General features: G+C 37.1%; 2 protein-coding genes across 3 annotated transcripts; both read right to left on the bottom strand.

Annotated features, from left to right (window-relative positions):
* Positions 1-3,955: 3,955 nt before the first annotated feature.
* LOC107475088 (uncharacterized) lies at positions 3,956-5,052 on the bottom strand. Its single transcript, XM_016094726.1, has 2 exons — positions 4,440-5,052; positions 3,956-4,359 (listed from the first exon to the last, which is right to left on the bottom strand). The coding sequence occupies exons 1-2, from the start codon at positions 5,050-5,052 to the stop codon at positions 3,956-3,958; spliced, it is 1,017 nt and encodes a 338-aa protein (XP_015950212.1).
* Positions 5,053-5,794: 742 nt separating this feature from the next.
* Positions 5,795-9,987, bottom strand: LOC107475038 (ribulose bisphosphate carboxylase/oxygenase activase 2, chloroplastic). Of its 2 annotated transcripts, none has more exons than XM_016094685.3 (6): positions 9,765-9,987; positions 8,457-8,785; positions 7,384-7,575; positions 6,818-7,290; positions 6,203-6,484; positions 5,795-6,117 (listed from the first exon to the last, which is right to left on the bottom strand). In XM_016094685.3, exons 1-6 carry the CDS (start codon positions 9,801-9,803, stop codon positions 6,002-6,004), a joined length of 1,431 nt encoding a protein of 476 aa, XP_015950171.1. In that variant the 5' UTR covers positions 9,804-9,987; the 3' UTR covers positions 5,795-6,001. The 2 variants fall into 2 exon arrangements, with proteins under 2 accessions (XP_015950171.1, XP_015950170.1); XM_016094684.3 differs by having other exon boundaries at positions 8,457-8,791; positions 9,765-9,986.
* Between the last annotated feature and the right edge of the window lie 6,380 nt (positions 9,988-16,367).

The following is a 16,367-nucleotide window of genomic DNA, read 5'->3' as shown; positions in this document are numbered from 1 at the left end:
GTATTGGTGTTGGTGGTGGTTGTGGTAGTGGTGTTGGTGTTGGTGGTGGTGGTGGTGGTGGTGGAGGAGGTAATTGTGCTGGTAGTGGTGAGGGTATTTTTGTCCAAAAAAATTAAAAGGACGATTTTAATACGAAAAAAATGTTAAGGATGATTCTAAATCAGAAATTATGTTGGTAACGGTTTCGATTCTGACCCTCAACGTTAGGGACCAAAACAATACTTATCCCTAAAAATAACTATCTTTTACATTGACCGCGTAAATAGTAATCCAAAAGAACAGTTATGATTGCATGACTGTATAAAATATTTTACACCGTGAATATATGAAAATTAAACTCTTAATATAATATAATTATTTATTATATGTTAAATTTCATATAATTATAAAGAATATACTTTCTTAAAATAAGTTAAAAAGAAAAAAATACATATATTGACACCAAAATACACCACGTTAGCATTCTTGGCATCAGAACATGTCACGATGTCAGAATACTACTCATTATAGAATAATATAATGATAATGATGATAATGATGATTTGTTTGAATCACTATTCTAATAATATGTTTTTGTATGATAAATCATATTTCAAATAAAATTTATATTTATGGAATAACTCATGCTTATATCTCTTTTATCGAACTCCTTTGACCCTTAATACCTGAAAGTAATTTTCGATTTCTTTATGCTATGTTCAAAGTAGTCTTTGCAAAGCTAGAAAGTAATAATGTTTCTTTGCATTATTTCTGGGTAGTGGTTTACATCTATATATTTTTCTTATTATTGAATATTTGTAACTGATCTGTTTCAATTCTAATTTTGTATTTAGGATTCCATATAGGTTTCTTGTGAGGTGGAACAAATTCTTCAAATGGAAATTCCTAATGAGAGTGAAGAATTATCAACAAACTGGTTTTGGAAGCAATAGTCCAAAGTCAAGAGAGGAGTGATTTGTTTCATTGCTGAAATTTGTGTTTTTGCATTTGTTGTGTATAGAGAATATTTTGTGTTAGGATTTTATCTATAATTCACACAGAAATTCTTTTTTTATGAAACTTACTTTGGTGTATTGACTGCATATTGGTGAAGGAGGTGTATTGCTAAAGTGTGGAGTTTGCAGTCAACACGTCAGGAGCGTGGTGCCTGAGTCGGCCAGTGACGTATCAGCACCCCTTCAACACGCAGGGGGCGTGGTACTGTGAAATCCATGACGCCGTGCAGGGTTTTGCTGAGTTCCAACGTTGCAGCAGCACCGGAAAGGGGATGGGGTGTTGCAGGCCTGCTTGCATGCAGGGAACAGCCCCCCACTCTAGGAAACAGTGAGCAGCCCTTCAACTCTGTATAAATTCTCTCTTCTTCCCTTCTATTGTGCACACAGAGAGATGAAGCAAGGAACTGAGAGAGAAAAAAAGGAGTGTATGAGCGTGTAGGTAGTGAAGAGAGTATTGGTAGCAGTAGTGTGTAGTGTGAGTAGTGATGGAAATGGATCCTCTCCATTTTTTTAACACTTGAGAGAAGAAAGTGTAATCTTTCACCTTTAATTCTATAAGTGGGATAAAAAATAAATAGGAGAGAGAGAGAGAGAGCAATGAATGGTGAGATTAAACACTGGACACTATCTAGTTTATTTTCCACTAGAGAGGATCCACTCTCGAGTAGTGAAATAGAAGAAAAAAAATCTTGAAAAAAAAATTATTAGTTTAAAGGGATTAAAAAAATGGTACATAATTACACGGCGTCCGAAGAACATATTATCAATTATTTGGATCATCTAATTTATGTAAATTGGCAAATTTTATTTTTTTTATGTATTTAAAGTTTGTTTTTTTACGTATTTAAAATTTTTAAATTTTTTTACATATAAATATATATGTAATGGGAATATTATTTTGTGTATTTTATGAATATTTTAGAATAAAATTTTAATTTGTAAATTATAGTTATATTCTATTTATTTATAAACGTTAATATATAATTTTTTTTGTTAGATTGACATTAATTATCTGTTATAAAAATACTATAATAAAATATATATTTTATAATTTTTGTTATGAATATACTAATGAATAAAAAAATATTTTGATTTTTTAATAATAAATATGTGGCTGCGTATATTAATAAATAAATATTATAATAAATATGTAAATATATATAAAATATATTGTTATTAAATATTGAAAAAATAAATAATTTGATAAATAAAGATTATTAAATACTTTATTTAAAATGATAAATGTTATTAAATATTATTAAATATTGTTATCACTTAAATATTTTTTGTAAGAATTATTATTTAAAATAACTATGCGAACACATGAATATGCAATGTTGAACAAATAAATAGTTGGATAAATAAATATAATTAAATATTTTATTCAATAAATAAGTAAATATTTTAATATTTTAATAAATAAGATATTAAAATAAATATGTGAATATTTATTAAAATATTTATAAGAATTATTATTTAATTAATGTAACATATATCTTTGTTGATGCAACTTAACAGGAATTTGTTGGTGCGTAAACTGGATCCGCCACAGACGTGGAATTCGATGGTCAAAAACTACTTACGTGTCATGAGATTCTACCACGTCTCTAGGATTGTGGTGATAAGAAGATTTTACCCCTTATTAGCTGCTCTGGTTGAAAGGTGGATGCTAGAAACTCACACCTTTGTATTGCCGGTCGGTGAGGTTACAGTGACATTGGAAGATGTCGCTCATATATTTGGCCTATCCATTGATGGAGAGCCTATGAGTGGATGGATAGATAGTAGTGACGACTTCCTTCAGAGTCAGAACATTGTGATATTCGGTCGTGAACCAGTAGTCAGTCATTCTTCGAAATCCTATATAAAGCTGGATTGGGTTCGCATATCTAGAGACGCAGCCGTTGGACACTGAGGAGTCCATTAGGAGATACGTCAGATGTCAGATCTTCTGTTTGTTAGGGTCGACCCTATTCACGGATAAGTCGACCGCATATGCCCATGCGAAGTATCTACCATTACTTCGCGATTTCGAGCGGATCCATACTTATAGTTGGGGTCAGCATGTCTCGCACATCTTTATAGAGCACTATGCCTTGCATCATGATATGATACAAAGGAGATGGATGGTCCTCTGAATCTGTTGTTTGTTTGGGCATGGGAGCGAATGTCGTGTATTGCTCCCGTACCGAGACAAACCCTTCTACCAGCTGAGATACCAGTTGTCATGAGGTAATAATTCTTATTTTAGTCATGCGTTATATTCATGATGCATGTTTGATTTACGGTAACTTATTTAAATTTTTTCAATTAATCATGTTTCAGGTGGAGTCATTCGGAACGGACCACAGTGTGGTTATCAAAGACCGTAGCGAGATTCAGGCATGATATAAACTACATGCAGGAGGTAAATAGTTATGGTTCTTGTGATTCGTATTTTCAACCATTAATGTTAGGGTTCTAATATACCAATAATACGTGGCAGTTTGAGTGGTGGCCGTACGACGGATTAACTCATGTCGGTCTGAGATCATACCCACACCGTCTTTTCTAACAACATGCAATCGCAGATTCCTGAGAAAGAAGTGGCACGCATCAGCTGTCTCCCCTTCCACCAAGGCAAAAGCGATAGGCACAATGTTTTGGTTCCCATCTTGTGCAACAACGATTAGAAGTGTACCTTTGTATTTTTCGTATAGGTGTGTGCCGTCAACCTAAACTAGGGGCTTGCAATGCCTGAATGCCCTAATGCATGCATTGAAACTCCAAAATACGCGATGAAGTATTTTTACACCGTGCGCCTCCTCATTCCCGTTGTACAGTGGTCGTGTTTCTATTTGGACAACTAAACCAAGCATCTTCTGCACCATGACCGAAAGTCACTATGGCAAGGCTTGGTAAGAATCCTCCCAACCACCGAAAACTTTGGCTATGGACTTCTGCTTTGCTAACCAAGCCTTTCAATAACTGATAGTATAGTTGAACCTTGAATAGACTTCCGCTATTATAGATTTCACCTTGATGGACGGGTCAGTCTCAACCAATGGCCTTATAGTCTTAGCAACAGTATCCGAGTCCAACTTGGAATGATCTTGTGAAATCGTTCCGATTGTACACGTGTGCCTACCGTTGTATCTGCATATCTCCCAACAACCTTTTTTCCGTATCAAGCTAGCTCGGATAAGCCAGTCGCACTCACGTCCGTACATCTTGCATTTTGTATAGAACGTCTGTGGCTCAGGCTCATACACATCATAGTCAACTCCTCTAGATATAGTGTAACTTCTAATTGCTGCGACGACCGACTTTCTAGAACTGTATTCCATTCCAATCCAGAACTCTCCGTCCTCAGGATCAGCAATGCCTACAGAAAGCCGAAATCATCGTTCATTGATCAATCCAAAGTATAAATTAACAAAAACTTGTTATTCAGTCAACACGTACCTATGTTTGCATATTCTGGAAACTCGGGGCCATGCATGGCATCGAGATCCAACTCACGCATTAAAGGTGGAACATACATCGGTTGACTGCTCGAGGGATGAACCACTACATTCTCCGCTACTGCCTCAACTCCCACATCACCATCCTTGTCTTCGTCGCCGGCTTCATAAGTGGCTTCGAAGTCCTCTTTGCTATCAGTATTCATTCCTTCATACACTGCAGCTCTATCATCATCTATATTTAAATCATTTTGAATCACTACTGCCTCTACGGTTTCAAACTGAACGTACAACTCAATCTGTGGGTGTCGCATCTGAGTCTGCTGGTGAATTTGAAACATATTCTGCATACTTGCTTCGTCAGTGATCGGCATGGTATCAAACTGTATTAGACCACCAAAAACTACAACCGAATTCCGGTACAGAATTCTGCTCACTCTCATTAACGTATTGTTCTCCATGCTTTGACAGAGGCCGTTTTGCAGCTCCATTAATGTCATGGTGCATGAAACCACAAACGAAAATGGATTCTGGCACACAAACCTCACTCCCTCATGAGTATTACGTATTATCTCACCGTTGCGATACACCACCAAGTTTGCGGTGCCCTCCATTACACTAACAACACACTTAAAACACACTCTTATTCAGAATGAAAATAGTATCGAGTTCTGCCTTATATAGAGGGAAGTATTCAACACGCCCCCACGTGCTGCCTGCCTCAGCCAATCACGCTTTGCCACGTGTCAACACGCCCCTGCGTGCTGACTCATCACGCCCACCACGTGATGCGTTTGTGAGCCAACTACGCTTTGCCATGTCAGCACACCCCACCCGTGCTGATTCAGCATACCCCCACGTGATGTCTTAGTGAGCCAACCACGCTTTGCCACATCAGCATGGCCCCCACGTGCTTCAGGTAACACGCCCCCTGCGTGTTGAGCTTACATCTGACACGTCCACCTAAGAGTAATACGCAAAGTATCTCCATTTCCAGCCAAAACACCATCTATACGATAACCAAATTCTTGAGCCTAATTCACAAATCTTTTTTATGATAGGATATTTTCATTTCTGTAAATTTACCATTTACTAAATCAATTATTTATATAAAATATATATTAAAATACAAAATATGTATTAAAAATAAGTAAAATAACACATAAATTTTTATACAAATATATAATCGTTGATTTTTTTTATGTATACTTATATTTTTGTAAATCTAATCCCTTGCCCATTATTATATGCACATATGCCCTGAGACAAAGAACAATGCATAGCCATTTATATTTTAATCTTTATGTAATTTCTAAACATCTATTATATCATCATATATAAAAGATGCGAAGGATATTACTAAAAAAGCTAGTTATAATCACTCATAAAGTAAAACCCAAGCATGGGTTATACAAGCAACAGTACAATGTACAGCTTCAAAGTTCAGATTAATGCACCTTACATAAAGAAAGTGAGAAACATAGTAACACCAATTAACACTCTCTTTGGACTCCTATGCCAAACCCCTTTATTTATCTGCCCAAAAATGGCTATAAGAATCATCTAAAATTTGTATGTGCAGCTTCCATCATCACTTCTGGCTGTTGGATCATAGTTTTCTGCAACAGGGTCAGTGCAACCTTCAGGGATGGGAATATGAACCTGTTGAGCTCCTTTTCCTGCATCCACACAATAAGGTAAGACTTTTTTTTCACTCTTGTTTATTCTAAATTTTCAGGAGGCTTTATGGATCAGAGTTCTAACCATAGAAGTTTCCGGTTTTTATGGCATCTTCATTTTCTTCTCCAAGAGCTGCCTCATTGAGGTACTTGTCAGCCAATTGAACCCTCTTGACATTCTCTTGCTCTTGGACAAGCATGTTTCCGTACTCGAGAAGCTTCTCGATTGTCATCTTCGGTTGCTCGAAAACTGGAGGTCCCTCCTTTGAGTTCACAAGCCTTTTCCCAATGCTTTCCACCCCAACACTAGAGATCCAAGTCCTGACTTCATCATCATACACTCTAGCCCTCAAGGCACCAAAGAAGTCTACACAATTTCATCAACATCTCATTTTTTCAAGCTTTTATGATCGATGAAAATGGGGAATTAGCAAATAAAAAACAACAGTGCTACAAGGAGGCCAGCAAATATTATTATTTTGGACCAGTATTTAGCCGACAATAGTTTGCACTCATATTTACAGGAGTTTGCATACATGAGTCAACACAGTTTGTAACCACATTTACCATAATTTAAACACATGAATCAATATAATTTATTTGTTGAAGGCACCTTGGCATTTGTGCTGGCTAAATGCGGACCAAAATTGATAAAAAGAAAAAATGCTGGCCCCAAGACTTTTTGAATAAAAAAACTTACCAATAGATTGACCAGGGAAGGTATCAACAAGCCTTACAATGTCCTCTTTGGGAACATTATCTGTCCTGAAAATACCTTGGCAGACACCAATCCGGTCTTCTCGAGTCGGCGCCCAATAGAATTTCTCCATACGTCCGTCGCGAATGAGAGGAGCATACAATGTTGAGAAGTCATTACCGGTGACAATGATGGGGACACGCGGATTCTCCTCCTTGTTGTACATACCAGGAAGTTGAACATTGGTTGGGTTATCAGCAATGTTCATGAGTGTGGCATTTACCATTTGGTTGTTAACTGTGTATTGGGTTGTTCCACCCATCCTACCAGCCCCTGCATCAAGATCATTGATGAAGAGGCAGCACATCTTTCCTTTCTTAATTATGTCCGCCGCCTCGCGATACCTTTGCCTGATCAACTTTGCAGGCTCTCCGGCATTTCCACTTTCCAATTCTCCAGCACTCATCATTATAGGGCTGAATTCAAAGGCCAAATATCAAAGAGTTAGAGACTAATTAAGCATCAATTTTAAGGGGAGATTACATGTTAAGGAATGTAACTGAACTTACTTGATTCCCATCTTGGCAAACACAAGTTCACATTGAAAAGACTTCCCTTGACCTTTGCCACCCCAAATTCCCAAAATAAGAGGAACTTTAATATTTGGCAAGTTCAAAAAGTTCTTGGTGATGTGAACTACAACCTTGTCCATGAATGCAGGAGCAATATAGAAACCATCAATGGTGTTGTCCAAATTGTACCTGATAAAAAAAAAAAGGTGAATTAGCATTCAACAACTTCATTATTTTAGGGTAAATTACTTCAAAAGTCCTTATAGTTTCACTTAATCTTCAACCTTGTTCCTCTAATCTAGAAGTCTTGTGTCAAGTCCTTATAATTGTGTCTTAAATCTTGTGTTTGTAGCATCTTTTGAGCCTCATTTACTTTTTTTTAAAAAAAAAACAGGGACTTGATCACAAAAATTTTAAATTAGAAGGACCTAATTAAAAAACATTATATAATATAAAGACTTTACTAGAAATAGTTAAAAACTATACAATATACAAACTTAAAAGTAATATCCCAAATTTTAATTACCAAATCAGACTCTTTTATTTTGTTAGACAAATTGGTCCTTGTCGTTATTTAATTAAAGCATAACCATGCCTAATAATTTTAAAAGGAAAAGTCTAGGGGACCAGCAACTTTATTAAATTCTGGCCAACATGTAACTAGCAAAGAAAAGTGAGCCATTAGATGAAATCTCATACCAATCTCTCACCATTAAAATCATCATTGATGACTATTTGATGGCTATAAATCACAAAAGTTGCTGTCCCCCTAACACTTAAAATTTTTATATCAGTTATTTTATAAAAACGAACAGTATTGATATGAAGACTGATTTGTCTAACATGAATAAATTTTGTTGAAGACTAAAGACTAAAGACTAAAGACTAAAGTGTTCAACTAAAAAGCTTTTGAGACTCATTTGGGTATTACTCAAAAGCTTTAAATTATAAGTATCTAACAAAATATGGAGTGAAAAGATAGAAGGTACCTCTGGAGTAATCAATCAAACCGAAAATAAGAAGAAAAAGATTCAACTTTTGTTATGAAAATGAAGTTCAAAGTAACTTACTGGCGAAGACCGGTACTGATGTAATCATAAGAACTCATGACAGCATAGTGAGTGCCACTATCCATGGGGGCTTGGAAGAGAGAGTCCACCATTCCTTTTCCTCTTGTGATATCTTGTTGATCATCTGAAGTGTCATAGGCAAGTCCACTCCATCTGTCCTTCGTCGTCTGCTTCTCCTCATCGTATTCGATTCCGGCGCAAACCTTAAAGTTCCCGCCAGACAAATTCCTCTGGTTTGAAACTACAGAACTCACTCTCTTCAAGCTGGTTCCAAAGAATGCTGAGTTTGTTGTTGGAGGTGCACCACTGCTTGATCCACTCAGTTTCAACTGCAACTGCACCATTTACACACAAATCCCTTCTCTCATCAGTTCATATTATTGCAAGTTCCATGTAACACTATATCAACAATAGTAACTAAATTCTTATACCGTTAATAGCATTTAATTTCACTTTTCGTTCTACAAAATGTCACAGCAGCATTTGTAAGTTCATATGTCATAAATAGTAATTTGAAACTAAATGAGAGATTCTCACTCCAATGCTTCGTCACAATTCAATTTGAATTTATATTATTATTTTATCATTTATTTGGTTCTCCATTAAGATAATACCCGCTCTCTGTAGGGAGATCTGTTTCATTCCATCTATTCATTTTAATGCAAATTTCAATTCTAAATTAGTTTACTTCTTCTAAGTATCAAAAGTGATATTCTAAAAGTACTCGTTAGAGTTGCTCTAAATGAATAATATTCTATCCTAACAGTAATGTTATTTGAGGATTCAAATGTAGAGGTTTGTTTAGACAACCATCAAATTTAAGGTTGAGTGAAGATTACAATCTAGTCAAATAGTGTAAAAGGGAGGTTTATTTAGGTGTATAGAAGAAAACATTATCTTCCTATGATCCTATCATAAATCTTATTTACATCTAAGCTATTAACATCTCTTCTAGTTTAATTAAAGATGAATTTAGAACAGACCAAATAGCAAAATCTCAAGATATCAAAGTTGCTCAAAATTCACAATATTTCCTTGCTCATATAGTCATCGTATAGATAAATCTAAAAGTATGTAAGCATGTTTATGTACTAGAACTAGAATAAACTTAATAATATATATGAAATTAAGAAATAAAAAAATGCAATTAAAAATACATAAATAAATAAAACCCACGAAACAAAAAGTATAATTAAGTAAAACCAAACATGTTATATATCTACAAGACCAAAAAGCTTGAACATTTTTTTTTTGGGTGCAAATGAGCACGATATGATATATAGTTAGTAGTAATATAAAAATGAGTACCGGTAGCAAGTTGATGGCTCCAACAGCTGAAGTTGCCATTGTGTTTATAGTGATTCCAAAAGGGGTTTTGGTATCAAGGGAAGAGGACGAAATATGATAACTATGAAGCTATTTGAAATTAAAGTGTTTATGGATTGAAGGAAAGAGAGAGGTGAGACTGTGATCTTTATAGTGTGATCATGTTATCTGAATGCTTGAGTGAGAGTGTTGCCAAAATAGAAAGTGATGGAGAAAATGGAAAAGAAAAATCTGTGGATATGGCCATATGGGTAGCATGGGAATTTATCAAGAACCACACAAATGAATTGGGAGTATTATTACACACGTGGCTTTTGGTGAGGTGGACATTGGTTTTGGAATGTGGTATTTGAGGATAGAGCATAGAAACTAGAAAGACTATTCATGTGTTTTATTTACAAAACAAAATGGAGGCTTCTCGGAACTCTGCTTATTTGAGGTTTGTGTTGAAGCTCCTCTCTCCACCACTCATATTTTACTTGTTTTGTAGTTATAAAATTATGAAAAAAATTGAGTTAAAAAAAAAAAACCTACAAGAACACTCTTTAAGATTAAAAAAATGTTATCTGCACATTTCAGTTGGCTTTGAGTAAATTTCCATTACAGTGAGGGATCCAAAAAAATTTAACAATAAGGGATAAAAATATATAAAAATAAAATTTAAATAAAAATATATTTATAGTTTGAAACTAAACCTATATATATACTACACAAGGTTTTATGCTTAAGTCGTAGAATAGAGGCAATGTGGTATTATGGACCTTTAATACAGTAAAATAAATACATAATAGAGAAGGGAAAAATATACTCAAAGCGGTAAACAAAAATTACGAAAAATTAAAAGCGCAACACTCAACGAAAAAGATTGCTTGCGTGCTAAGAAACCTAATAGAAACACGATAGGAATAAGCAAAAGAATAAGGAAAGCCAAGGAAACAGCTTAACTAGCCCCCTGACTCAGCCTGCGAAACTAAGGCTGGCCGGAGGATGTATATATACATATAAACATATATAGATATCCCCAAAATACATCAAAATATCAAAGTAAACTCTTAACTCTCCCTCAACCTCTAAGAGGAACAGCATACATAAGTTACTTGGAGAGTAGTAAGCTAGACATATATATACATATATACAACCAGAAACCAAAATACACCCAAGGACTACTTCGCTTTCCAGGATCCAGACGCTTAACGAGGAGCCTCTCGACCTGCATCTGAAAAACAACAATACAATATGGAATGAGAATCAGAGGTTCTCAGCATGGTAAAAGTGCCACGCGTATAATAAATACGGTCCTGAGAATGCCATAGGCAATCCTAGAACTCCGTTATTCAGTTAACCAGCTTAAATACTAAACAGAAGTCATAAACAGGAGTAGGTATTCTAAATCTACCTATCTTACTCAAGTGTGATCCTAACTTAACGCCAAACCATTTCTCCAATTTCTCCATTCCTCCATCATTCATAATGCAACAAGAACAAACATCCAAACAAGTTCACGCACAAGTAGTGAGCAGCTAGTACAAATAGCAGGTATAACAGATAGCAGGTGATATATATCAATTAGGCATACCCATAAATTGCATAGCAACTATTACAAACAAATGCATATGATGCATGCCTGTCCTATGGCTGATGGGACCCATCTGTCTGTTATCCAGCCAACCCGATAAGTCCGAAAACCTTAGCATGTCCCCCATCGTGCATCTCCAAGAGTCTATGCATAGAGTTAACATTCATTCATCATATAATCACTAAATGGGGGCTATCCATACCCGAAAATTTATACGTGCCCGGTCACCCTGACGACGTAGGGTCAACAGAGTATCGAAATTCAACCTGGAACACGTGGTGGAGAGCCACGGATCTTACCCAGGAAAACTCGTATCTCAGATATCTTTATTCATAAGCCATAACAATTATCATCAATACATCATCAAATGGCAAGCCTTAACTTTAAACCTCATTAACATTCTCATTTTCTTCATAAAAGTCACCGTTTATAACTTTATTCACCCTCAAGTTATCTTGTTTTCCTAGCTTCTTTTGTCTACTGGACCTAGAACCATGCTTAAAGCCTTAAAGGGAAGAAAATAAAGGTTTAGAAGTAGAAAAATTGGTTTAAAAACAACCAAAACTGATTTTTGCAGCAGGCAACATCCACACGTATGCATGCCTCTCGCGCATGCGTCGCCAAAATTCCACGCCATGCGTCCGCGTGAGCCACGTGCACGCGTGGGTGGGCGTGTTTTTAAAAAAAATGAGCAGAATGCCCAGAAGCATTCTGCAACCAGCTTTTACCATCCTGCAACACAGTTTTATACCTCAAACTTGCAACATCCATAACTTTCTCTACGAAGTTCCGTTTTTTACAAAATTGATATCAATCAAAAGTTCTTAAAACCATCTTTTACTTGCAACAAACCACAAATCAATCAAGAATTTGAGGAGTAAATTATGGATGTCCAAAGTTCATCAAAATTTGGTTTTAACCACTTTAAATAAAACCTCATTTTCATCAACTTAACTTTCTTACCATATAAACCTACATTGTAATGCCATATCCACTCAATTCATCAACAACCATTGCCAATAATAACTTTAATCAACTTAACCAACCTCAATCATCAATAATTACTCACTTTACCTCATACATCAACAACCCTTCATTGTTCATATCAAAATTTCACCTATACCAACTTTCACCATATATTTATCAACCTCCCATCAATTTACCAATTTAAATGCCATTAGAAAAATCAACCCTTCATTCACATTAATCCATCAACTTAACATAATAACTTGTCATTAACAATTACTAATCATAATTCATCAATATCAATATCAACACAACCCATTATAAGCAAGTCCAACAACATGGAATTAATAACATCATCATCCCAATTAATGTTCATCAATATTTATACTAACAACAACACAAAGCTACTCATTAAATGGCCTTAACAAATTCAACCTATCCTATGGTTCTTCTAACCTAAGTTTTCGCAACACCGTAAATATTAAACGTGTGAAACTTAAACCATACATTAGCCGATCACTTAATTCACCCAAGGCAGCCTCTCAACACAAAATTACAGCCCCTCCAAGCTCAATCAAATAGCCCCAAAGCAAGCCTTGTCATCAACAAAGCTCCAAGTAATCCAAATTCAAGTCCAATGCATAAACACCATCTTAACCTACACTTAATACACATATATATGTCCCAATTCAGTTTTCTATTACCAAAAATAAGATTGAGTTAGGATTAGAGTGTTCTTACCATACCCATATGCTCAATAGCTTGAGCTCACAAGTTCCGGAAGCTAACTTGAACCTAGAACATAGAAATTGGACAAGATTCACCATAGATTTTCAAGTTTACCAAAGAAAGAGAGATAGGGATTCTGAACTTAATATGAGGCTTACCAGTAAAATTGTTCAGATAGAAAGGTAGAGCTCGACGCACTGAGCGCGTGGCCGTAAACGGTGCGGCGATCGGAGCCCGGACAGAGGAGTTATGGTGGTGAGAAGGAAATGTGAGGGTTAGGTTTCTTCTCCTCCCCCCTTGCTGTGTGTTTTGTTGCTTTTGCGAAATGGAAAAGATGAAGCTTCTGCTTCATTTATGTTATAGGTCCGGTTGGACCCACAGGCCTGGTTTGGGCTCCGATTCAACCGGTTCGGCCCTTCTAGTATAATTCTGGGCCAAATTTTCGAAATTGGTATCAAAATTTTCATTTCGACGAGCTCTATCCTATTTTGATACTAGTTTTGTATTTTTAGCTTTCCTAATCAAAATTCTATTTATTAACTAATAATTTACCGATTTTAGCGGGGTTTACATCCTACCCACCTAATTAGGAATTTCGCCCTCAAAATTCAGAGTGAATTACCTGAAAAGAGGTGTGGGTAGTCCCTCCGCATCTTTGACTCAAGCTCCCAGGTATGTTCTTCCATACCAGCCCGACTCCAAGCTACTTTCACCAAAGAAACTTCCTTTCTGTGTAAACGCTTGACGCTGGTATCATCAATTCTAATCGGAGTTACTGGAAGCGTCAGATCTTCTCTCACTTGGACTGATTCTAGTTCTAAGACATGGCTAGGATCAAAAGTGTATTTACGAAGCTGCGATACGTGAAACACGTCATGCAGGTTCAAAAAATGTGGTGGTAACGCGATCCTATACGCCACTGGTCCAATTCTCTTTAGGATTTCAAACGGCCCAATGTAACGGGAATTTAACTTCTTGGTTTTGATGGACCTCCCTATTTCAGTGGTCGGAGTAACCTTCAGGAAAATGTGCTCTCCTTCCTCAAATTCCAAAGACTTCCGTCTTCGGTCAGCATAGCTCTTCTGACGGCTTTGAGCTTCAAGCATTTGGCTCCGGATTCTTTTTATTTGCTCAGTGGTTTCACTTACCATTTCAGGTCCTATCAAGCTCCTTTTTCCAGCCTCATACCAATATAATGGAGACTGACATTTTCTTCCATACAAAGCCTCATATGGAGCCATTCTAATACTTGCATGATAGCTATTGTTATAAACAAATTCTACCAGAGGCATATATCGATCCCAACTTGCCGGTTGATCCAAAACACAAGCTCTTAACATGTCTTTCAAGGTTTGGATTGTTCTTTCTGATTGGCCATCCATCTGAGGATGATAGGCAGTGCTTAAGGCTTAATTGAGTGCCAAAAGCTCGCTAAAATGCACCCCAGAACCATGATGTAAAGCGAGGATCTCTATCCGATACAATGGTAGAAGGTACACCATGTAACCTCACAATCTCCTTTATGTATAAGCGGGCCAACTCTTCCATAGTGCAGCTTATCCGAATAGGCAGGAAATGAGATGATTTGGCCAGTCGGTCTATAACTACCCAAATAGCATCACAACCTGTCCGAGTCCTCGGTAAGCCTATCACAAAATCCATAGCAATGCTCTCCCATTTCTATTGTGCAATTTCCAAAGGTTGAAGGGTCCCTGCTGGCCTTTGGTGTTCAATCTTAACTTTCTTACAAGTTAGGCATTTAAAAACATGTGACGGCACATCATTTTTCATTCCTGGCCACCAGAACATCGTCTTTAAGTCTTGGTACATTTTGGTGCTTCCAGGATGAATGGAGAACCTGCTCTTGTGAGCTTCCTCTAATATGCTCTATCGCAATTCCCCGACATCTGGCACAATTATCCGGCCCTTGAACCTCCACAACCCATCTTTATCTTCTGACATTCTCCATTGCTTGCCTTTTTCAATCGCCGGTAAAATCTTATACAATTCTTGGTCATTCTGATGAGCCTTTATCAGTTCAGCCTTGAAGTCACTCGAGATATGTAACTGACTTAGGCGTAAAGTCCCAAACTCTTCTCTGATTCCCAGTTTCAATCCTTGAAAGGCTCTCAACAACTCTTCCTCTCTTAGCATCATCCAAGCAGCGCATAGGGATTTCCTACTCAAGGCATCCGCCACTACCTTTGCCTTTCCCGGATGATAGTTTAGCTCGAAGTCATAATCCTTCAAGAGTTCCATCCACCTCCTCTGACGCATATTAAATTCTTTTTGCTCAAATAGGTACTTTAGACTCTTATGGTCTGAGAAGACTTGAAATTTCACTCCATAAAGATAATGCCTCTAAATCTTCAAGGCAAAGACAATGGCGGAAAGTTCCAAATCATGAGTTGGATATTTTCTTTCATGTTGCCTTAACTGACGTGAGGCATAAGCTACAACCTTATGATGCTGCATCAACACGCATCCTAAACCTTTCAAGGACGCATCACAGTACACCTCGAATGGTTCTCTCGGCTCAGGAAACACTAATACAGGGGCGGTAGTCAATCTCTATCTTAAGGCAAGGAAACTCTTCTCGCACTCGGGAGTCCACACAAAAGGAACATCCTTCCTGGTCAGCTTAGTAACACCCTAGGAAATCAAATTAATAATGGGAACAATGACAATAATGGTGATAATGGTCCGATGATGCTCTCTATCTTTTTGAAGGTTCACCCTCCCACTTTCAGAGGGACCTCGAATTCGACCGATGCTGATAACTGGATACAGGCCATTGAGCGAGCATTACAGGCTCAACAGGTTCCAGATGAGCAGTGTGTTGAGTTTGGGACCTACCAGTTGCATGGTGAAGCTCAGCACTGGTGGCAGAGAATGAGGCACATTATGCAGCCTGATGGGATTATGATTTCTTGGGAGTTGTTCCGAGATGAATTTTATAAAAAATATTTTTCCACCTTAGTTAGAAATGCCAAAGAGCTCGAACTACTTCAACTTAAATAGAGCCAAATGACTATTACTGAGTACACCAGTAAGTTTGAGGAATTGTGCCACTTCTCGCGCATCTGTCAGCGAGCTCCTGAGGACTTTGTTAAGTGGAAATGCATAAAGTATGAAGGAGGCCTTAGGAGTGACATTCAGAGCTTTGTGGCGCCTATGCAGATTCGGATATTTTCTGAGCTGGTGAATAGGACCAGGGTGGCAGAGGATTATGTTAGAAGGGCTACAGCAGAGAAATGGAGTCTGAGGATGCCATTTCAGAGGACCACAGGAAGAAACTTTGCACCCAGAGACAG

Source organism: Arachis duranensis, chromosome 2 (genome assembly GCF_000817695.3).
Source record: "Arachis duranensis cultivar V14167 chromosome 2, aradu.V14167.gnm2.J7QH, whole genome shotgun sequence".
In the NCBI taxonomy this organism is placed as follows: Eukaryota; Viridiplantae; Streptophyta; class Magnoliopsida; order Fabales; family Fabaceae; genus Arachis; species Arachis duranensis.
The sequence above is the reverse complement of the archived record's forward strand: the minus strand, read 5'-3'. Positions and strand labels throughout refer to the sequence as shown.

What these genes read in the sequence shown, in the direction of transcription:
- LOC107475088 (XM_016094726.1), bottom strand. Translation starts at nt 5,052, where the DNA reads ATGGAGGGCACCGCAAACTTGGTGGTGTATCGCAACGGTGAGATAATA. An exon ending in TCCAGAATATGCAAACATAG is followed by an intron (nt 4,360 to 4,439) that starts GTACGTGTTGAC and finishes GGCTTTCTGTAG; the next exon opens with GCATTGCTGATCCTGAGGAC.
- LOC107475038 (XM_016094684.3), bottom strand. Translation starts at nt 9,803, where the DNA reads ATGGCAACTTCAGCTGTTGGAGCCATCAACTTGCTACCG. An exon ending in GAGCCATCAACTTGCTACCG is followed by an intron (nt 8,792 to 9,764) that starts GTACTCATTTTT and finishes TAAATGGTGCAG; the next exon opens with TTGCAGTTGAAACTGAGTGG. An exon ending in AAAAACCGGAAACTTCTATG is followed by an intron (nt 6,118 to 6,202) that starts GTTAGAACTCTG and finishes GTGTGGATGCAG; the next exon opens with GAAAAGGAGCTCAACAGGTT.